General features: G+C 41.2%; 1 protein-coding gene across 5 annotated transcripts in view; it reads left to right on the forward strand.

The window, feature by feature from the left end:
* The window catches only part of EPN3 (epsin 3), a 50,206-nt gene that overhangs the window by 14,742 nt on the left and 13,867 nt on the right, over positions 1-21,597 (forward strand). For 3 of the 5 annotated variants that reach the window (XR_006102246.1, XM_042452808.1, XM_042452805.1), the window contains exons 2-6: positions 405-1,088; positions 3,589-3,707; positions 18,198-18,278; positions 19,083-19,190; positions 21,020-21,197. Coding sequence is in view for 4 of the 5 variants with exons in the window: in XM_042452808.1 (XP_042308742.1) it covers positions 509-1,088; positions 3,589-3,707; positions 18,198-18,278; positions 19,083-19,190; positions 21,020-21,197 (1,066 nt within the window). In the remaining variant the exon portion in view is untranslated. The remainder of the gene's footprint in view (positions 1-404; positions 1,089-3,588; positions 3,708-18,197; positions 18,279-19,082; positions 19,191-21,019; positions 21,198-21,597) is intronic. The other 2 variants (XM_042452807.1, XM_042452806.1) reach the window with 2 other exon arrangements.

Below are 21,597 nucleotides of genomic sequence, written 5' to 3' on the forward strand. Positions count from 1 at the left end.
TACAGGGAGTTCCTGAGCATCTTGAACATCTGGTTGCATTCTTTAAGGAACTGAGAGCAGGGGTGGGAAACATATGGCCATCTAGATGTTGTCGAATTGAAAGTCTCAGAAACCCTATCTAGCACAGTTAATGCTGAGGAATTCTGGGAACTGCTCTCTACTTCCATATGGAAGGATACATGATCCTTGGTCTAGTCTCTAGGGGAATAGTCATAGAAAGATGTAAGCTGGTAGGTAGGTGGGTGGCCGAGTGGATGGCTGAATGAACAAGCGAAATCTAACTCTGTTTTGACTAACTAGATACAGCTAAACAATTTATCAGCTAGAATGTTTGCACCAATATGATACTGTGATGATTTTCTGATTACCTTTTCCCCTTCTTTTTTGGGTGCATTATTGTGCAGGCTGAAGAGGTAGCACCCTCTCAATTGGTCACACTGGGACTTTGATTATTTTTACATTACATCATTTCCTTCTGCAAGGTGAGGTCTTTCTACACAGGGCAACCATGACTACTTCTGCCTTGCGCCGGCAGGTTAAAAACATTGTGCATAATTATTCTGAAGCAGAAATCAAAGTGCGTGAGGCCACTTCCAATGACCCATGGGGACCACCCAGCTCCTTAATGTCTGAGATTGCAGACTTGACCTTCAACACGGTGGCATTTGCAGAGGTTATGGGCATGATCTGGAGGCGGCTGAACGACAGCGGCAAGAACTGGCGTCATGTCTACAAGGCACTCACGCTTCTGGACTACCTCATCAAAACTGGTTCAGAGAAAGTGGCTCATCAGTGCCGGGAGAATCTGTACACCATCCAGACCTTAAAGGAATTCCAGTACATAGATCGTGATGGCAAAGACCAGGGCATTAATGTTCGTGAAAAGGTGAAACAGGTAATGAGCTTGCTGAAGGATGAGGACAGGCTGAAGCAGGAGAGAGCTTATGCCTTAAAAACCAAAGAGCGGATGTCTCTGGAGGGCATGGGCATAAGCAGCAGCAACAGCCAGCAGCTTTCCTACGGACGTCGGGCATCACAGTATGGCGACGATTATGGCAGATCAAGAGGTTCTCCATCCTCCTTCAACTGTGAGTAGTAGAAAAGCTCAGCAGGAGACAAGCTGCCTTTTCTTTGATGGTTCTTGGCCTCATGTGACTAAGCAGTGGCTTAACCAGTAGGTGTCTGCTGAATTAAACTCTATTTTATTTATTTTATTTTATGTTTATACTGCCTTCCTCTCAAAAGGGACCCAAGGCAGCTCACAAATAAAAACACCTTAAAAAACTAAAATAAAATTTAAAATTGTCAAAATTATCTAAAAACAGTATAAAATTACATAAAAATATACAAAACTTAAAAGGCATAATTATACATACTCAGTGGAAAGAGATGGAAAAGATAGCAATTTATGTATTAAAATGGTACATTCAGAGTATTCCTTACATTACACAGTTGTTATAAAAGAAGGCTCTCCCAGGGAAGTAACATCAGAGACTCATACAGACAGATCAATGTGTGAGATGGTTGTACACACCCTTAATTTTATTACATTATTTATTATGTCTTAATCCTACCTTTTCACTAAAAATAGTGCTCAAGATTGTTATTCTTTCCCCAATGCTTACTGGCTGGGGATGATGGGATTTGTAGTCCAACGATCTAGAGGATGTAGATGCTGGGACAATTAGTCTACACACATTGACAATTGGTGATTGACTGAAATGCACATGTGCAGTTACTTCATATGGGCATTATGTTATTTCTGCCTTTGGTTTCAAAATGCTATAAATAATGAAATGGTTCTTGGGTCCAATTTAGAACACTTTAGTACTTGCTGCCCCCCCAGATCCAACATTAGACGTGTCCCAAGGGCCAATTAGGCTTAGGAGAAAATTCATGTGATAGGATCAATCAATGTAACTGTACACTATAATTCTCTCCCCATGTGTGGTAAATGGAAAGATTGGCATCTCTGTTCATTAAAACCTGGGCATGCAGAAACAGCCACAAAGAGGCTTTTTCCCTTTCTGGTGCCCTTGTCTGCATATGCATAGATCAACCCTTCATCTCTCACATTTCTGCTTATTTTTTTCACCTTCTGTCTTCCCAATATTTGTAACTAGTATGCAAACAAAGCATTCAGGGGAGTGAATGAGAATTAGAGCCTGTGCTGATGTGATCAGAAAACAGGGCATGTTTATCTTGGAAGATCCCATTTCTTACGTTTTTTCTTTTTCTTTCTGGCTGCTGAAGTTGTGACTCAAGCATTTGGCCTTAAAATAATTCTTTTCTATATTTCCATTGCTATATTTTAAAAAAATTAAAGTTTTATAACAATGCAGCTGCACTCCCACCAATAAAAATAAGAATAACAAAATTATTGAGTACATATTTTACTTTGATTCAGAAGTTCAATTCCCAAGGTTCCTTGGGCCAAAGGAGCTTCTTTTAAACTAATGTAATAGCATGATCCATTCCCAGGCATGTTTATTTGGAGAGGTAATTCACATTGTGTTAAATGAAACTTACTGCAAGATAAGTGTGCCAAGGACTACTGCCTACAATTGAAACCCTACACATGCTTACCTGGGAGTCAGCACAAGAGTGGCACTTAAGTATAAGTAAATATGCATAGGGTTGCATTGCATGGCCATAAAGTAGACATGTGTCAGAAACTGAGATGATGGGGATGGGGTACAAAACCTCTATTTGGGAAATTTCAGCATTTTGATCCTCACAGAGCTTTTCTTTAGGAATAATGGATCCACATCTCATGCTTTTCTTTTGGCACAGTTCTAGGACATGAGTACTCTTTGGTAATGTACTCTTTCTGTCAACCTTAAGGATGTTGCTGTGGAAACACAAGAGGATAGGAAATATCAAAGTGAAATGAAATAGTACCAAAAGGATTGGCTCCTGTAGGTTTTTTTCCTTTATACTTCATAGGAAGCCCTTTTTGATTCTCTCTCTCTGTCCCTCTCTTTGTACCATCCAACAGTCTAGATTTGGCAAGTCCCAATTAATCCACTGCCATCCCACTTTTTCAACTGCATTTAAAATGTTCCAGTTTCTCTGCTCCTCCCATTTCCCCCTTTGTCCTCAGTTTATTTCCATTGCGGCAAACAGAATTCAAAATGAAAAAGTAATTGGCACTCAGTAAACTCATTAGGGAGGAGAGAAGGCAGCATCTCTTAGCTTATTCTTCCTCATCAATTACTGTATTTTTGCCATCTTGACCACATTCTGTTGTTGCTTGGCTACACATGCTCTGGTTTTTATCTGTGAAATATTAGAGGGTCTGTCTGTCTGTCTCTTTTCTTCTGCCACCCCCTCTCTTCCCTTGTTTCTGCCATCCTCCTCCCTCCCCCACTTCCTATCCAGTGAGGAGATGCCAGATCAGTCTGAACTGATGGTGGGCTTTTGAAGTTAGGCAGGAGGAGGCAGCTTGAAATGAGATGAGGGCTGTAGGTTGCCCAATTCTGTTCTAGGAAGATGTCTTATTCAGAAACATTTGGACCATTTTTGAGAGCATCGTGCTGCTTTCTGTCCCATTTGACCCATTAATGCCTTTCTGTCTTAATCCTTCAGCCTCTTCCTCATCACCTCGGTTCAGTTCTGACCTGGAGCAAGCAAGACCACAGACTACCGGAGAAGAGGAGCTTCAGCTCCAGCTCGCCCTGGCCATGAGCCGAGAAGAAGCAGAAAAGGTAATTTCAGTTTTTCCAGTGGGAAAAATAGTAATTCCAATCAGCTGGCTTCCAATTTTGTATTTGAGACCAGAGTGCAGCCTGGTCTCAAATAGGGATTTCTGGACACTTTTAGCTGCAATGTCATTAAATGTGGTCTTGTTTTCTTACTGGCTGCTCCTCATGAGGCTCAACAATGCAGGCAGGCCATTGGGACAGGGATTTGTGTTGATTTCCTCTTCTAGAAATAAGTCAACCTACTGATGGTACCCTTTGCTGTTCTTTAAATAAGTCATATAAGTTATCTGACTGATTTAAAGACAGCAATAGTCTGCAGTCACCATCTTTCCTTCTGTATAGCTGGCTAATGTCCTTTGAGCTTTGTCTTTTAACAAAAATAAAATACTTTTATTTAGAGGCATGTATTTAGGATTGCTACAGAAAAACAATAATGATGACAAAAGTCACTGAAGACAAAAGGTGAAATCCAGAGTGGTATGAGGAAAAGTTCCTATAATAGATCAGTCAGTTTGAAGATCAGTCTGAACTGTGATGGTGGGCTTCTGAAATTCTGCAGGGGGAAAAAATGCAGCTTTTTTTACCAACACCACAGCAAATTGGTCAGGAGTGTGTACAGAAAGAGAAAGAATAGGGGGTTAATCCTCTGTGGGTCTGGGTGGTGCCAGGAGATGCCCACCCCTGTTGCGAATGCTTGGCAAATTGCACCACCAGCTTGTAGGCAAGATTCTGTGACTTTCAATGCTTTGGAATGTATCCAGGATTGTTTAGAGGATTTTCATGGCAGTTCTCGAGAGAAAAATCTTTTTCTTTAAGTCCAATCATAGTATGAACTAATGATGTACACTTGTTTTGTTGGGGATCTGTGTTGCACCATGATGGTGTAAAAGGCTTCCCTTTGGGAGAAATTACTGCTGGATATCTCTTGGGGAAAGAGAATGTGTGGGTTCATGAACTTGCACACGCATAATGCCGCGTGTTTGTTCTGTGATGAGGACGGTGATTTGAAGAGAGGAGAGTTATGCGCCATCTCCATGCAAGCAACCATCTTTCCTCATTCACCAGCCACAGCTTTATTTAAAGTTTGAAGGGAAAGTTACACTTTCCACTTCTTTGCAAATTGTCTGCACAAGAAATGCAGCTAGCTAAATCTGGCAAAATTAGCTGTCTGGGTTGGTACTGAATCTAAAGCTACTCTTTGGTGTGCTTTAAAGGACTGCCCACAGCTACAACACTGCAGTTTGTACCCTTTGTCTGCTTTATACACAAGGAGTCTTCCTATCAGCAGATCTCCTTATCCCTTTCTAGATAGGTCAAGCATTTGTTTACATGGGCAAACACAAGATTAATTCTGGCTGACTTTCTTGTCCTGAATGACTTCAGTGACATCGGAGAAACATGAAGCTTGTAAAGGAAAGGTGGCCCTGTGGTTTCTCACCTAATGGCTAGAGCTTGCAAAGTTTTTAAAAGTAACTAATTACAGTTGTCATTCTTCAGTGGAAAAATAGTTAGAAACCATTAAACAGTGATCCCCAAACTTTGGTCCTCCAGGTGTTTTGGACTTCAGTACGCAGAAGCCCCAGACAGCTTGACAATAGTCAGGAATTTTGGGAGCTAAAGTCGAAAACATCTGGAGGACCAAAGTTTGGGAATCACAGCATTATAGTTGCTTTTTTAAAAAATGAACTCCTTAGTTCCTCACTATTCAAAAGTTACTAACTACCTTAGCTACTTTTTAAAGCAACAAACATTTCTCCTTTGATAAAAACAACAACACACCGTTTCACTTAGAAGATATGCAGATGACACAGTACTACTAACAAAAAAACAGCAAAGACTTGGAACAATTACTGAAGAAAGTACAAAGGCAAGATTGCAGCTGAACATAAAGAAAGCAAAGATAATGACCACAGTTGATCTACATAACTTTAAAGTAGATGATGAAGACATTGAAATCGTTAATAATTTTCCATACTTTGGCTCTGTCATTAATCAGAATGGAGATTGCAGTCAAGAAATCATTTCCCATTTTTGTGTATGGTTGTGAAAGCTCAACTGAAGAAACCTGATAGGAAAAAAAAATCAACTCATTTGAGATGTGCTGGAGAAGAGTTCTGAGAATCCCACAGACTGCTAAAAAGACCAGTGGATGGGTCCTAGAGAAAATCAAGCCCAAACTGTCTCTAGAAACAAAGATGGCTAAACTGAGGTTGTTGTATTTTTGCTATGTCATGAGAAGAAATGATTTACTAAAAAAGACTATAATGCTTTGTAAAGTTGAGAGAAATAGGAAAACAAGAAGACTGCATTCCAGGTAGAGAGACTCAGTCAGAGAAGCCACAGCCATGAATCTGCAAGAGCTGGGCAGGGTGGTTGAGGATAGGGTGAATTAGAGGTCTCTCATTCATAGGGTCTCCATGGGTCGAAATCGACTCAAAGGCAGTTAACAACAAAAAAGATAGAAGGCAGTATGAAAAGAGGAAGACTACTAGCTTCTTCTGAGTCTTACAAACAATTTACATATTCCTTCCATGCCTTGACTGAAAGTATTTCATGTGCACATTCTTGTGAAGCCCTGCAGTCTTGAATGAATGTATAAGTTATATATTGTATATTCCCTCTGCATCCCTCTTGACGAACCTAATTACCCCTTCCCCAGCTGGTTCACTTTAATTTTATTTACTTACTTATTTGCTTCACAAGCAAAAATGTCTAAGGCTGCTATTAGATCTTTTTGAATGAAGCGTTAGCTCTACAAAGAAGTTACAATAACTCATGAATATTGTACTATTTCTTCTAGTCTGGTGTCAGACCTGTGAAGCACCTGCACAGTAAATGTGGTTGAATAAACCTTTAATCTGTGCCTCACAATTTGTCTAAATGAAGTCATCTCACAGAGTAGAGAGAACAGAATAATGTAATGCATTACTCTCTGATCTTGAGGGATATATGGCGAGTGTCAGATTACATAGAGGAAAAGCTTGATAGCTGAGAGGCTCTGTTGGAAAAATCTATCAATGTCAAAGTCGCATTTCTTTATCAGTGTCACTTATCGAAATGCTGAGAAGCAGCTGCTGTGTCAACAAGGCATTGTGGGAGAAAAATTCCTTGATACGCCCCTTCCAAAGATCATTCTTAAAGATAAAAATATGGTACTTATCACTATTGTGTTACTGTTGCAGGGGTCCCAATGGACTGTCATGCCCACTCCTTCAATTTGGTGAGTCATTTCCCCCAATTACCACAAGCATCATCTAGAAAAGCTTAGCTAGAATTTAAAGAGTCATTTTTTTTCAAGCCAGGCATTTGTTAGGTGAGAGCACTACCTTGGAGATGAAATCTGGGGATTTAAAAGTTGGAGTGCAAAGAAACTGAATTGGAGAGAAGGTAGTGCTTATATAGGTATATACACTATTATGCAATCCCCACTTTTTTTTTTACAGGCTTAGGGGCACCCTCCCAAGGCCATCTCACCCCCAATGTGAAAAATGTTCAGGTACTGGAAAACACCCAGAAAAGTTCATTTGATGCTTTTGGCAGCTTCCTGAAATGTCAGATTATGTTAAAACAACTCCAGCTCTGCCAACACAAATGTAGAAGTTGCAGCCGGAAGTAATGTCCTCTTGTCCTGTTCATCTGAAAATATCTTGGTGTGGCACCCTGGAAGGATGAATGGATTATGGTGTCTTTTTGTACAGCAATATGAGAGTGAATTATTTTAGCACTAATACAGTACAGCACAGTCTTAGGCCTGGGACAGATGGGCCAAATGTGGTGTGCCACCACTGATACTAGGGTTCCGGAGCATGCAGCAACCGCACGCTCTGGAACCCTAGGACTTCACGGCAGCAGCCTAATGGCAGCCTTCTGTCCATATGGGGGCCGCCATTTTGACATATGTGACACACAGCATACAGACGTCGCTGCACATCACTTATTATTATTATTGTTATTATTATTATTATTAACCTTTATTTATAAAGCGCTGTAAATTTATGTCACCGGTATGCCAATGGCGCACTCATGACATGTGCCAGGCGTCACAAAAAGTACCCGTTTTTTCCAGGTTCTTTTTACTCCGGAGGGATGCCACGCAGTTTGGCTGCTGCGGCATCCCTCCGGAAGAAAAAACAGTGCCTCCAGCCTACCATTTCGGGGCCGTATGTACCGCACCTTAAACTCATTTTCCTAAAAAAAACATTCAGTTCTGAGAGCCTGCAGGAATGAAGTCTTTGCCTGCTGATGGACAGACAGGAAGGCAGTGCATTCTGGCCTCCTTAAGAAAGAAGTTACAGCTACCAGAGCTGCCATTGAGGAGGCTCTAAAGGGAAAGCAGAACAATTATCAGGGGGATCTCTCCAGTTGGACTGCTGGTAATAACAATAAATAGAGCATGCACTTTTCATTCTCCCTCTTCTTCCTTGTGCCACATCTGTGAATCTCATTGGTTGGCTGCCCGGTTCATTGTTAAAGAAAAAAGCAGCCTTTCTTCATGTTTACTGTCAGCATTGCCATTGTCATATCTCTTAGTTTAACAGGCTGAGCTGACTGATCCTTGTGGAGGGGGGACTATGCCAGGATAAAAGCAGTGTGAAATGAATTGACAAGATCCAGCAGTTTTTAAAAACTATTTTTAATTTTTTTGTGAAGCAGCAGATTTTACACATGCCAGCATGAAAAGCCCTGGAGAAATGTGTCTCAAAGGGTCAGTTAGTCCTTTTTGTTGTTGTTGTGTGCCTTCAAGTCATTTCCAATTTATGGTGACCTTGAGGCAGACTTATCATGATGTTTTCTTGGCATGTGTCTTCAGAGGGGGTTTGCCATGGCCATCCTCTGAAGCTGAGAGAGTGCGATTTGCCCAAGGTCACCCAGTGGGTTTTCATGGCTGAGCCAGGATTTGAAACCTGGTCTCCAGAATCCTAGTCCAATGCTCAAACCACTAGGCCACACAGTCCTTTCTTTAGTGTCTCCAAATTTTGTGTGAAGGTTTTAAAAATAAAAACTTTTTATTCATTTTTCCCCTTCTCCCAAAGCAAGTCAAGAGGGGAAAATTGGCAATCTGAATTCCTGAATCTTCATTCAGATTCAGGATAAAGAATAAAACAGATAGGATTCAGGCTAATCTGGTCCAAACTGGGCACAGACAATTGCTGAATCACATTCTGAACCCTGTGCACAGTTCCTTAGTACACAGACTCCAAGTGGCTTGGATTTTATACCTGTAATATTTTGTTCAGAAATTCAAAGACTTTTGCACAGTCTGGGTGGCAGTAGAGCCATTTCCAGTTGGAGATGTGACTGCAAGCACACCAGAAGAGAGAAGTGGACTATAGCAGCACTTGAGAATTTTTGTCCAGGGACAAAGGAAGGAACCTCTGGGATCTCAGCTCTCAGAATTCGCACCACCACAGAGAAGGCAGGCAGCGGAGGAGAGAAAGGCTATTTGTGTTCTTAACAAATGTGCACAACCAATTGGAAGTGACAGCACTCACACCTATTTGGGCCATTATCTGTCATGGAGAGGAATAGTCTTCCCCTGTTTCCTACTTCAGGGTTTCTCAAGCTTTACTGACTCACAGTGTATCTGTTTATGCTTGGATACATTGGGGCGAATTTGCACATTCTGCCTTTTAGAATTTTTGTTCTGAATTTTTGTTCTCAAAATAGGACAGAAACCTTCCTGAGGGTCTTGCTACTTCCATCCTAATCACTGTATCCCTAGATTAGTTCATGAGACAAATCCTGGGGTTTATAAAATTCAACTGTTAATCTATCACACCTGTATCTCACATTTTTTCCAAGAGGGTTTTCCCATTTTTTTCACAGCAGACATATAAGTCAGACTAAATGGCATTGGTGACTCATCCTAGGTCTCCTAGCTAACTTCGTGCCTAAGTCTCCTCACTCATGGTTCCTTATCTATGCAATAAAACTAGGACTGTGGGCAGATAAAGAGCAGTTGCACCTTCATCCTCGCCAACAGCAAGGTTTCAGCCTTGCGGAATATAAATGAGGAGAGCCCTTCCTTCCTTCCTTCCTTCCTTCCTTCCTTCCTTCCTTCCTTCCTTCTCTCTGTCTGTCTGTCTGTCTGTCTGTCACACACACACACACACACACACACACACACATTATTCTCTGTTTAGCAAAAGGAGACACTTTGTTTTGGCCTTAGAAATAACACTTCTGTACTATTGACTGAAAACATCTCATACTCTCTTATTGTTGTTACTGCTGCTAGTAATAGTGGTGGCTGTCACCATTGTTATCATCATCAACATCATAGAAGGCCTCAAGCAATGTCAAAGAGAGTCTCTCTAAAATAAGACCACCACCTGTGCACCACCCAATAGTGCTTTCCTTTTGGCAAATGAAGCTCTCTCACCTGAACAGGGATTTAGAAGAAGGAAAATGAAGAGACAGGCTAGGGATGGAGTGACCAAGGTAAGGAAAGAGCTGCTTTTCTAATTAGGACTTACCCTTTAAACCTAACAAGAATGGATTTCAGCAGTGGAGCAAAATAAGTAAGAAGACATCAGGAGGTTACTTGTGGCCATAGTAATAATCATGGGGATGGAGTCACATCCTTGTCATTATTTTAATTATTGCATACAAAGTTGGAAAACAGGTCAGTGATGGTTATGTCCTTCCGTCTCCTACACAGCAATTTCTTTTCTCTCTCTCTTCATACTGGGCACAACAAATTAAACACATTCTTGTGCATACAGATGATGATGCATTCTATTTTTATTTTATTTTTTGTCTACAGAGTTCTTTCCCTTCCCTCCCTCCCCCACCAAAAAGAAAGTAGAAAGCAGTGTGGCATGTTTTTTATCTCCAGAAACAGGAACCCTCATTTGATTGCAAAAATCATGGATTTTTGAGAATTTTTGAGAAGGCAAGATTGTTGACACACATACTAGCCAACATTTCACAGATCTAAACTGGGACACATGTAGCCAAGCAACATCAGAGTGTGGTCAAGATGGTCAGTGCTGTTAATGAAAAAGAAGTTAGGATGTGAGAAGCTGCAGTAGTTTGTTTTTTTCTGAGTCTACTGGGGAGGGCAAAATTCTGTTCTTTCATGTCATCTCCTCCTACTGAGTTCACTGAGTGAAAACAACTTTTGTACTTTGAAGGCAGTTTGCAACAATTGGGGTAAACTAAGGAGAGAGAAAGTGGGTTATTTTAACAGCAGCTGAAAAAGTGGGACCACTGAAAATTAATTGAGACTGTCCTTGCCAAACTGAAAAGGTCATAGGATATATGTGCACAATTGTGCCTTCCAGACCAAAAAAAATAAACAACAACAACAACAAAAACCTGACAAGTGGTTTTCATAATCTAATTATGATGTAATCTATAATTTGGATAATTTTAAACTCAGTGATTTCTTTAAACTGTGTAATTTCTTCCCCTATTTTGTGAAAAATGTGGTAGCACTCCTTTAGTAGACCTCCAACCTTCTTCAATTTCTGCACCAGTGATGCTTTCTTGGAATAAATGACCAGGGAATAAATCCTGTTCCACCTGGTCCCTACCTTCATCTTCCCATCATTCCCTGTAGTTTTGCAACTTGTTGTTAGGTACTTTCAAATTGACTGTGATGTGTGTAAGGCTTTCCTGGGCAAGGGATATTTTATAGAATGGTAGGCAAATGTTTGCAATCAGCATGAATGATGAGAAGAGCCTGGAAAAGTTACCTTTTAAAAAAATCAAAATCTATCCCATGTGTGTACGTAAAACTCCTCTCAACATTTTAGCTCTTCTGTTTTCCAGACTTGGTGTTTGATGCATTTTAGCTATGTTGAAAGGAGCTCTAGGTCTGCTTGGTTGCAAATCTGGTGACATTTTTAAAAGCACTAAATCTTCCACCCTCTCAAAGAAGAAAGAAGAGCTATATTTATAGAGAAGAAACCTATTATGTGCTGTTTGCAAAATTGTAACATGGAAGACTTAAGGGTTCCTAGAAAAATTCAGTATATAACTAATAACAAAATAATATACTAAGGAACAATACATTTAAGAATACATTAGAATCTTTAATGGTGAGGACTCTGTTACTACTGTCAGAGGTGAGGCTGCAAGCTGGATACATGAAAGGGCGGAGAAGGAGTCTTGTAGGATGGAAGAACATCTAGGTCTAAATTATAGCACAAGAGACTTTTTTCAAAAAAACAAAACCCTAAACCATGCATTTTTATTTAGGAAACAGTTGCCAAGAGGTTGAGATCCGACTTTATCTACCGTATATTATAGAATTATTGCTGTTTAATATCACTTTAACTGCCATGGAGCCCTTGTATGGAATTCTGGAATTTGTAGTTTGCTAAAATGCTTATTTATTCTCTACCAGAGAGCTGTAATTTAGGAGAATTCACTAGAGCTCTAATTATCTCACCAAGCTAAAATTCCCAGCATTCCATAGTGGGGAGCTGTGGCACTTAAGTGATATGAAACTCAGATAGGTACACAATTCATTGGGCAAACGTGGATGGCATTCTTGGCTACAGGCAGGGAATAGCAGGATCCCTCCTCCTCCTCCTAGTCAGGTTATTTGCAATCTAGCCCATTCTGATTCTGGAATGCTCAGGTGGTCTACTACCAATGGATTGGCCAAGCTAAGACCTGCTGAGATTCAACAATAGATAGTGGCACCATTGTGGCCACTGGCTCTTTCCAAAGTTTGGAAATGGCTTTTTTTTAAGTCCCTGAATCACCTGCCTGCATGTTGACTGGTTGAGGCGGTCTTGAAATTGGAAGATCATCCAGATAATATTGGATATTAAAGACTTGGACTCACATCTAATCTCTGCCATGGATTTACTGTGTGGCTTTGAGCAAGTAACTTTCTCCTAGTCTCATTGTAAATTGAAATGAGCTACATTTCAGAAATGCTGTGAAGGCAAATACTATGGAGAGAGGAGACCAGCATTTATTTGTGAAGCTATGAGAAGCCAACAATGATACTTCACAGCTAATGGTGATTGATTATGGGTGATCCACATGGAAAAGCAATAAGGCAGAACTGATGTGGAGGTGAATGCTCTCTGGATCTCTGTCCTGTTTTGCATCATGATACTCATTGTCTGAATAGAAAATGAGCTGTGTATGCTTTCTAATGTGAATGGAGATCAGTCTGGAATCACCTTTCATGACTGCCCAGGACTAAAACTGTATCAAGGTCAAAGGTAGTGGGTCTTGTGATACATGTGTGAATTAAAAGGGCAAGACTAACAACTAGCATGTGTTTTTATAAAATAGCATTGAGATAGCACATGATAATGATGGTTGTGGTTTTTTTCCCCCCTTATAAGAAATAGTGATGAGTGTTGCTTGCATTGCTGCAGAAGCGTGGTGGTGCCTTTCTCCATTAGGATAACGATAAAGCAGGTGTACTTGCTGGTACCACAGTCTGTTTGCTCACTGTAGTGAATTGAGTCGTGAAAGCACACTTGATAAGCTCCAGTCTGAAGAAAGGACAGAAGGGTCATAGCAGCCAACAAGGCAAGCCTTTAGGTTTCATTTGCTTGGGAAGCCAAACAGCTTCCTACAAGTCCCAAGCATTCTTTCTTTGCCCCCCTACCCCTTGTTGGCACCATGAAACATGTAGAAAGCCACTCAGTACAATATAGCAGGAGAGTTGGTATGTTATGTATTTGCAGGTTGTTCACTTGATTTTCAGGATCTTTTTCTGATAGGTAGATGTTGGTATTTTCTGTACCCCAGTGGCAAGGGGAAGCTTTTTGACTTTGCAGGAATGTACAAAACTTCCTTGTTGCCACAGTGATGCTTTACAGCCTTCTGTGCCAAACTCATAGATCCCTTAGCAGTATGCTCTGACCTGTTTGGAAGGGCATTGTAGACATGCTTGCTTGCATCTGTTGGTTGTAAGGGACTTATGTGTATTGCTTTATAGAGATTGCTCCTTTCTTTGAAGGCCTGTCAGAGGACTATCCTCTTCTTTGAAGGACTGTCTAGTCTGAGTCCAGTTCAAAAATAAAGAACCATAAGAAGGGCAAGACGCATCCTTGAACCTGACTGTCAACAGGTAGCAACTGGACATCAGAATGAGCTGGTACAGAGGTCACCTGGCCACAGTCATCTCTGCTAGGGTGAGATGTGTTGTGATTTTATTTATATTAAAGCAGTTATTTCCAAATTTCATCAATATACATAAGTCAGCCTTTGGAATTTTTATACAAACCAGCATAGTTTCCATTGGTGATATGTAGGTAGGATCTCTCTATCTGGATGCTACATTGATCTCAAGGTTCTACACTGAATGACTGCTTGACACTGTTACTCATGGTTGTTTGGGTGCTCTTTAGTTTAATTCTGGGATAAAAGTGGAACATCATCTTTTGGTCCTTGCCATTTCTGGTTAGTGATGACTAGCTATGGAAGAAAGGCTATCCCTATAAGAAGGAATGCTAATGCTTCTTTTAGGGTGGGCTGTGTGTTCATGTCTCCCCTACTGGAAGAAAAAGTCTTTAGACCCATCTGACTTTAATAATTGTAGGCCAGACTCAAATGTTTATCTGTTGTAAACATTCTGGGATATTTTTCAAATTAAAGGGACAATCCAGAAAGGTTTCACACAAGAAAAGCATATTCATCCTTTTTTGTACAAGATACTGGAAACAATGTTAACTGGAGAATTCCAGGCATTTTTGAAAGAACCTATTTATGTAGATTTGTTCTAGTCTGGATTTAGGACACAAAAGACTGGGTTGCCTTGACTGACAACCTGCAGAGAGAGCAAGAGAGAGACAGAAAGAGAGAGAGAGAGCCTTCTGTTTCATGTTGGCCTTTGGGACCATTGAACATCTACACAGGTTGTGGTGGTTCTGGTTCTCTTCAGGGAGCAAGTTGTAGGGAATAATTCTTCCACCCTTTAGGAATTATCCTATGGGGTTCTGTATGGTTCAGCTTTGCCCCTTTGCTTTGAAACATGAAAAGACTGGTGGGAGGTGGAGTGTTTCCAGTTGTATGGGGTGAGGTGTCACCATTATGCTGATAGCACTCTGCTCTGCTTCTTGTTTTCATCATGTCAAATTGAGGTAGTTGCTTCTCTGAGCAGGTAACTGAAGTCAATAATAGATTGTATGAGGGTGGGTAAACGGAAGATGAATCCATATTGGACAGAGATGATGGTGACTGGGGAATCAATGGGTGTCTGGCTGGGGAGGGAAATTCCTCTCCAATGGAATCACATGGGAAATCCAGACAGATGTTGCTTTTCACTCTTCATTTCACTTGGACCTAAAATTTCACTTTTGTTTCCACATGATTCATGATGCTTCAAGTCACTTGCAGCATGCACTGGAAGAACTTTTAGTTCTCTGTAGTCATGTGGTTCCCAATCCATCTTTGCCCACAGACAGCTATTTCAACAAACTTGATCCTTGCCCAACCTCATGTAGTAGTAGTAATAATAATAATAATAATAATAATAATAATAATAATAATAATAAAATTTTATTTATATACCGCTATTCCTGTGTAGATCATAGCGGTTTCCAACAAAAAATTCCAACAAAAACAATTATAAACAACATATATCCCCAACAATGTGCAAACCAACCACCCATAGCAATTAAAAACTATACAACATCTAAAACCAATTATCTACAAAACATTAAAACTATAACAAATAGCTGGATTGAAAAGTATACATCATCAAGGGGAGATAAAAGATAATATTAAGGCACATGGGGAAAAGCCTGGTGGAAAGGAAGGTCTTCAGATTCCTCTTGAATACATCTAGGGAGGTGACAGCGCGGAGCTCGTCGGGCAGGGAGTTCCAAAGCTGTGGGGTTGAGATGGAAAATGCCCTCCGAGATGAAGTATATCTTGCTTTAGGAACTCTTAATAAATGTTTTCCGCCCGATCTGAGAGTGTGAGGTGGACTGTATGGGGAGAGGCGGTCCTCCAAGTACCCTGGGCCCAAGCCATTTAGGGCTTTATAGGTAATAACCAACACCTTGTATTGTGCCCGGAAGCGAACAGGCATCCAATGTAGATCTTGCAAAACTGGTGTTATATGGCTGGACCTGGAGAATCCAGTAACCAACCTTGCTGCCATATTCTGTACTAATTGAAGCTTCCGGGTTTGGTACAAGGGTTGCCCCATGTAGAGTGCATTACAGAAATCCAACCGAGAAGTTACCAGGGCGTGTACCACCATTTCACGCCCCCCCCCCCGGCTCAGGTAGGGTCACAGCTGGCGTATCAGCTGAAGCTGGTAACAAGTGCTCCTGACCATCGCATCCACCTGAGATGTTAGGTGGCGCAACGAGTCCAGAAGCACCCCCAGACTGCGAACTGAGTTCTTCACGGGGAGCGTGACCCCATTCAGGACAGGTGGAAAAATTTCCTTCCCCAGGCCAGGAGAACCTATCACGAGTACTTCCGTTTTCTCTGGATTCAGGCTGAGTCTGTTTTCCCTCATCCAGCCCATTACCGACTCCAGACAGGCATTTAGAGGAGAGATGCCATCCCTAGTCACTGCATCAGTTGGAGACATAGAGAAACATATTTGGGTGTCATCAGCATACTGATAACACCGCGCCCCGTGACTCTTGGGATATCATCCTTATTTTTCCTCCAACTGGAAAAACATAGTGGATGATGGAAGACACACGGAATCAAAAATAGGGCAGCTGTTGTGTAAAAACCACAGAGACTCCATGTGAAAAAGAGAGGCTACTACTCATAGAAGCACTATTCACAGAAGGCAGCAGAGCAAAGAAGCATCAAGCCACCGGGAAGAGTTAAGGCTGAATCTGGGCACTAGAGTGCAAAACAGGGTCCTAAAGCAAGGCATTATGTCGGCATGACAAACAATTAGGGTAAGAGCTAGGAAGAATGCAGGGGAAGTAGGGTTATAGGTAGGACTGTGTGACAGAATGCTGTGCTGTCAAGGCAAAATTGTCCTCCAACCCCCAGAAACAAGGAGGGTACCTAGCCAATATATTATTGTTACTCATGTAGTTATCCAGAGAATGTTGTAAGGGCACTAAAACTCAGCCTCTCAGTGATTGTAGAGAGAATAAACGTGAAGAATTAGAGCAAGAATCCTAGGAGTGTGGGGCAGAAAGCGGGTGGCATATCATTACTAAGCAAATCAATTTGCTTAGCAGCAGAGAAAATGATACCTGGGTGACCATTGGAAATTTAAATGTGAAAAGAGGAGATAAGAGGGTGAGGAGGAAGGAACTGTTCACAGCCATGCAGTCAAGATGTACACCCCACCACCACTAGTACAACACAGCAGATGGGTGATCCATTTCTTGTTGTGTGCCCTCAAGGCATTTCTCACTTATGGAGATCCTAAGGCAACCTTATCACATGGTTTTCTTTGCAAGATTTATTCAGAGGGGGTTTGCTTTTGCCTTCCTTTGAGGCTGGCAGAGCATGACTTGCTCAAGATCACTCAGTGAGTTTCTGTAGCTGTACAGGTATTTCAACTCTGCTCTCCTAGTGTCCTAGTCCAACATACATACCACTACATTGTGCTGGCTACCCCATGGCAAACCCACTCGCTGGCTTATTTCCAATGTGGAAAACAGATGAAAACAGAAAATACCCCAGGACACTGTGGAAGAACCTGTATGTTGCCTGGATCACCTCAAGGCAAGTCCCATTGTCCAATGAACAGCAGCCCCCCCCCCCCCAAAGTATGTAACACCCATCTGGATTTTGCCACACTCTGACATAATGGTTTGGTTCATGGCTGGAGATTGGTCTTGTTGCTAACATTGCCCCCAGATTCCTAGAGGATGGTCGTTGACCAAAGTGTCAATTCTGGTTGTTTTATCTCACTATAATACTTGAGAAATGGTTGCCATGTGTGCCCTGTGAATATTTTTGCTTTTGTGTAGATTTAAATCATTATACCACGGCCTTATTTTATGCTTGTAAATATTTTTGTTGAAGGAGGTCAGGGAAATTATCCCCCCCCCCCCGCCCTGATACATTTTCATGTTTATTTGTATTTAAATAGAAGAAAATGATGCCATTGCATTTATTATGCAATGTATGGGGCTTCTTTCAGCATCTTTAGGTTAATCTTTCATTAAAGAATAAAACTTCAGCAGAATATGAAGTGGGGAAAGTATTATAAAATATGTAACAAATTTGTTTAACAATGTTGTAAGCAAGCAAGTTAGGAAACTAATGCACCCATAAATAAATAAAGTGTGGGTGGATTTTTAGAAAACGGAAACACCAGGAATAGACAAGGTTGGGAGGGAAGGAACAGTTGAACATCTGATGAAGTAATGCACATTAAAATATTGGGGTGAATAGCTTAATGAACCAAAAAAAAAAAAAAAAAGACTGAAAGATCGTATGGCTGGCTTCTAAGCCATCTTGCTCTCTGATAGTCACAGAGGGGAGGAGAGGTTGGAACACTGACCCAGAATAAATGACTTGAATACAGAGCCCTGAAGTAGAGCAAACTTTTACCCAATTCTCCTTCATTATCTCCAGCCATATCCTCCCGTCTCCAGCACAGATGAAGAGTTGCAATTACAGATAGCACTTACCTTGAGCAAACAGGAGCATGAGCAGGTATTCCAAAGCCTAGATGGTGAAGGGCACTTTAACTTCCCCCTCTTCTTGAATTCTCCTCTCTCTTAATGAAGCACCCTTTTGGCTTAGCTTTGCATCTTCTTCCTTAGGCAATGCTGCTATTTCTGGAAGGGTCTAGAAATTCTGCATACCTGTGAGCTTGCCACAGGCCTTGGATGCTATTGGAATCCTAAAAATATTGATGTTTTCCAGGCCTCTTGGTTATGAATGAAATCTCATATCAGAACTGATTTCTAAAACTTAAAAACCCAGCAGTGAAGCTAAGGGTTTTTTGTTTCTCTGTGTGACAAAGTTATCAAATGTTGAAAGGTGCCAAACTGAAGCTTTGTCAGTCAGACCAATGATGTAAAGTCAGCATAGGGAAATGTCTATAATTATTAAATCCATCTCTAAGCATATTGACATAAAATTACACCCTTACCAAGCACAATGGGACTTAATCCCAAGAAACTGTCTGTAAGAATACAATAGGCCTTTGGTCACAAATTTTTGAGGGGTATTAGATGAGAAAATTCTAGACGCCTTACCATCACCTACAGGTATTGCTGTTTTCTTCTGCTTTCTGGTTCTTTTCATAAGTAACTTTCACTGTTCTAAAGACTAACTATTCCTAACAGAGCACTTATGGATTATAGGCCTGTTTGAAAAACTGCAAGTGCAGTTGTTGTTAAAAGTGCACATGACATTACCTAAATGCTTATCATGGCCAATGGGGTATACTCTTTCATTTTTCTTGTATTGTACTTAACTCAGATGTAGCTCACTCCTTTTTTCTGATTGCAGGAAGTGAGGGCCTGGCAAGGAGAAAATTCTCTGTTGCAGAGGGCACTGGAAGAGAGTCACTTGGGTGCAGAAGAAGAAGAGGAGGAGGATAAGACAAAGAAAAGTCAGGTATGTATACCTGTGGTGATCCCTGGAGCAATGAGCCCTGTGCGTGGCTATTACTCCCAGGGAGTCCCTTTAAACTTCCCTTTTAGGATCTCCTAGGTCTGCATTCCCACTCCCTGCTGAGCTGAATGAGACCCCTTGAGGTCCTATATCTCGCTGCCACCACTCAGTGAATTTTCCAAACAACCTACGTTTCCCCAAGCACACACTGAGACTTGCTAGGGATCTCTAGATTCCTTCCTTGCTAGCTTACAGCAACCAGAAAACCGAGCTTAAGACGCGTGTACAGGAGCAGAGAGAGACAGCAGATACTTTTAAAGAAAGATATTTATTTTAAAGAAATAGATTAGGATAAGAGGACATCACTCATGCAAAGCCTTCTTGCCTTGCAGGTATAGAAAGCATAGTTACAAAGAGTTCATTTCAGGCAAGCTATTAGATAACATAATAAAAGCCTAGATGCACTAACTAACACATTTCCTAGCTACTCACACAGTGATGGGATTTGCAGTTCGTGTTGAGTTCCCAGATGCAAGGAGTTGGTCCTCATGGCCTAGCTCCACTTGCATCACTTTTGCCTGCCTCCGTGCAAGCCCACAGCTGGTTCCCCCAAACAAACACAAAGATGGAGAACAAAGGAAGCATGGTCCTACAGGATATTTAAAGTCCTCTCCTGGAACCTTCTTGAAAAGGCCGCTCTGGCACTGCTGATTGGCCAGGTGAGCTATACGTCAGCTATGATGTAGCAGCTCATTAGCATGTAACTCCCCCAGATTAACCCTTTGTGGTCCAGGAGGAGTCCCCAAATGACTGGAGGGCCCAGTCATTACAATACCTAGTCAACTCAGTTATCTGGAGGAAGACATCAGGGCTGTCCCAAAACATTGTGCTGCCTGAGGTGATTGGTGAAGGGTAAGATGGGATGCCCTTCCTCTCCATTCTATATTCAGAGTGGGCTGATAGTCGAAACTGGTGTCTGGAAATTTGTATTGTTGTCTCTGCTGTCCCTTCTAGTTTTTCCTTGAAATATCTGTTTTAGATATTTTAGCTTGACGCAAGGCCTTCCTACTCACTACTGGCAGATTTTGCTTGCATGCTCACAGAATAAATGTGTGGTTGGCACATGTTACTTAAGCCATGGCATTTTATCACTAGATTTGTGAAGTTTCTAAGCCCAGATCTATTACTGCTTCCAGAGGAGACTTTTAAAAATATATTCATCAGAAAACACCAGAAATGTCACCTGTGAATAATTTTTGATGACATTGTGAGTTGTGAAGACAGAAGAAGAATTATCCAGAGGATTGGCCTTCAACAGTTGAAAGCAAAAGGGATGAACAATGATAAGTTGCTTGAGCTGCTTGTATGCATACCTTGCAAAGATCAAAATGGTTTTTGTGGCATATTAGCTGCCCTTTCATGCTTATAACAATATAACAACAACAAAAAGCACATATGCCATTCTCAGGCTTACAGTATCATGACAGTGAGGAAATATTTGACCCACCACTTATTGATGGACTCCAATTCCCCTAAGTCTAAGTGAATATGGTGAATGTTGATAATGGCAATTGTATCCCCAAATTTCTGGAGATCAACAACTCCCCCACTTTTTCCTGTGTAGCATGAATACTTGTGCAAAAATGTTTCTTCATGAAAAGCTGGACCTTAAAGGAGGTATGTGACAGAGTACTCTGGGTTTTGTGGACTTTAAAGATTTTTTTTACAGCTTCTTAATCTGTCATGTGTGGCGGTCTTGGTATGTGTCTAACCAATCATACTTGGGGGATCCATTGTGTTCTGATACATTTTCTGCCTTTGTATCTTTCCAGTCTTCTGTGTTAGAGCTGGTAGACATTTTTGCACCAGCGCCAGTCACTTCTACCCACACATCTGCTGATCCATGGGATATTCCAGGTGGGAGCAACCCTCGATCTCTTGAGGTTTGGAATCATGAAACAGCCTTCTCTCCTCCAGCTCTGTCTTTGTCCAGTTCTTGGGAGCATAACAGTAAGGAGCTGTTCTTTTCTTTCTCTCTTTCTTTCCCCCATTCTGTTCATGCTTTTGGCTGGCTTGGGCAAACCTATTGTTTGTTACTGTATAGACCTGAAGTGTGCTGCAGTGGCTGAACTAATTAATCAGCTCAAAATCTAGATCTAATTTCTAATGCAGATCCATCAAATCAATTTCTGATTGGTGTCAACCATGAGGTATTCATCCCACTTGGATTAATAACTGGATTTAGTTGGGACTAGCAGTTCGATTGAGGCTTCTGTGATTAAAAACGTCCTGATTCATTTTTTAAAAGTGCCCTGATTAATCAGGCCAGCAAGGTTTTTTTTTAATGTGCAAAGTATTTAGAAGTACCTTATAAAAATGTTCGCAAAAGTAAAGAACTTGGAAGAACAAA

The sequence above is a fragment of the Sceloporus undulatus genome, chromosome 2 (genome assembly GCF_019175285.1).
Source record: "Sceloporus undulatus isolate JIND9_A2432 ecotype Alabama chromosome 2, SceUnd_v1.1, whole genome shotgun sequence".
NCBI lineage: Eukaryota > Metazoa > Chordata > Lepidosauria > Squamata > Phrynosomatidae > Sceloporus > Sceloporus undulatus.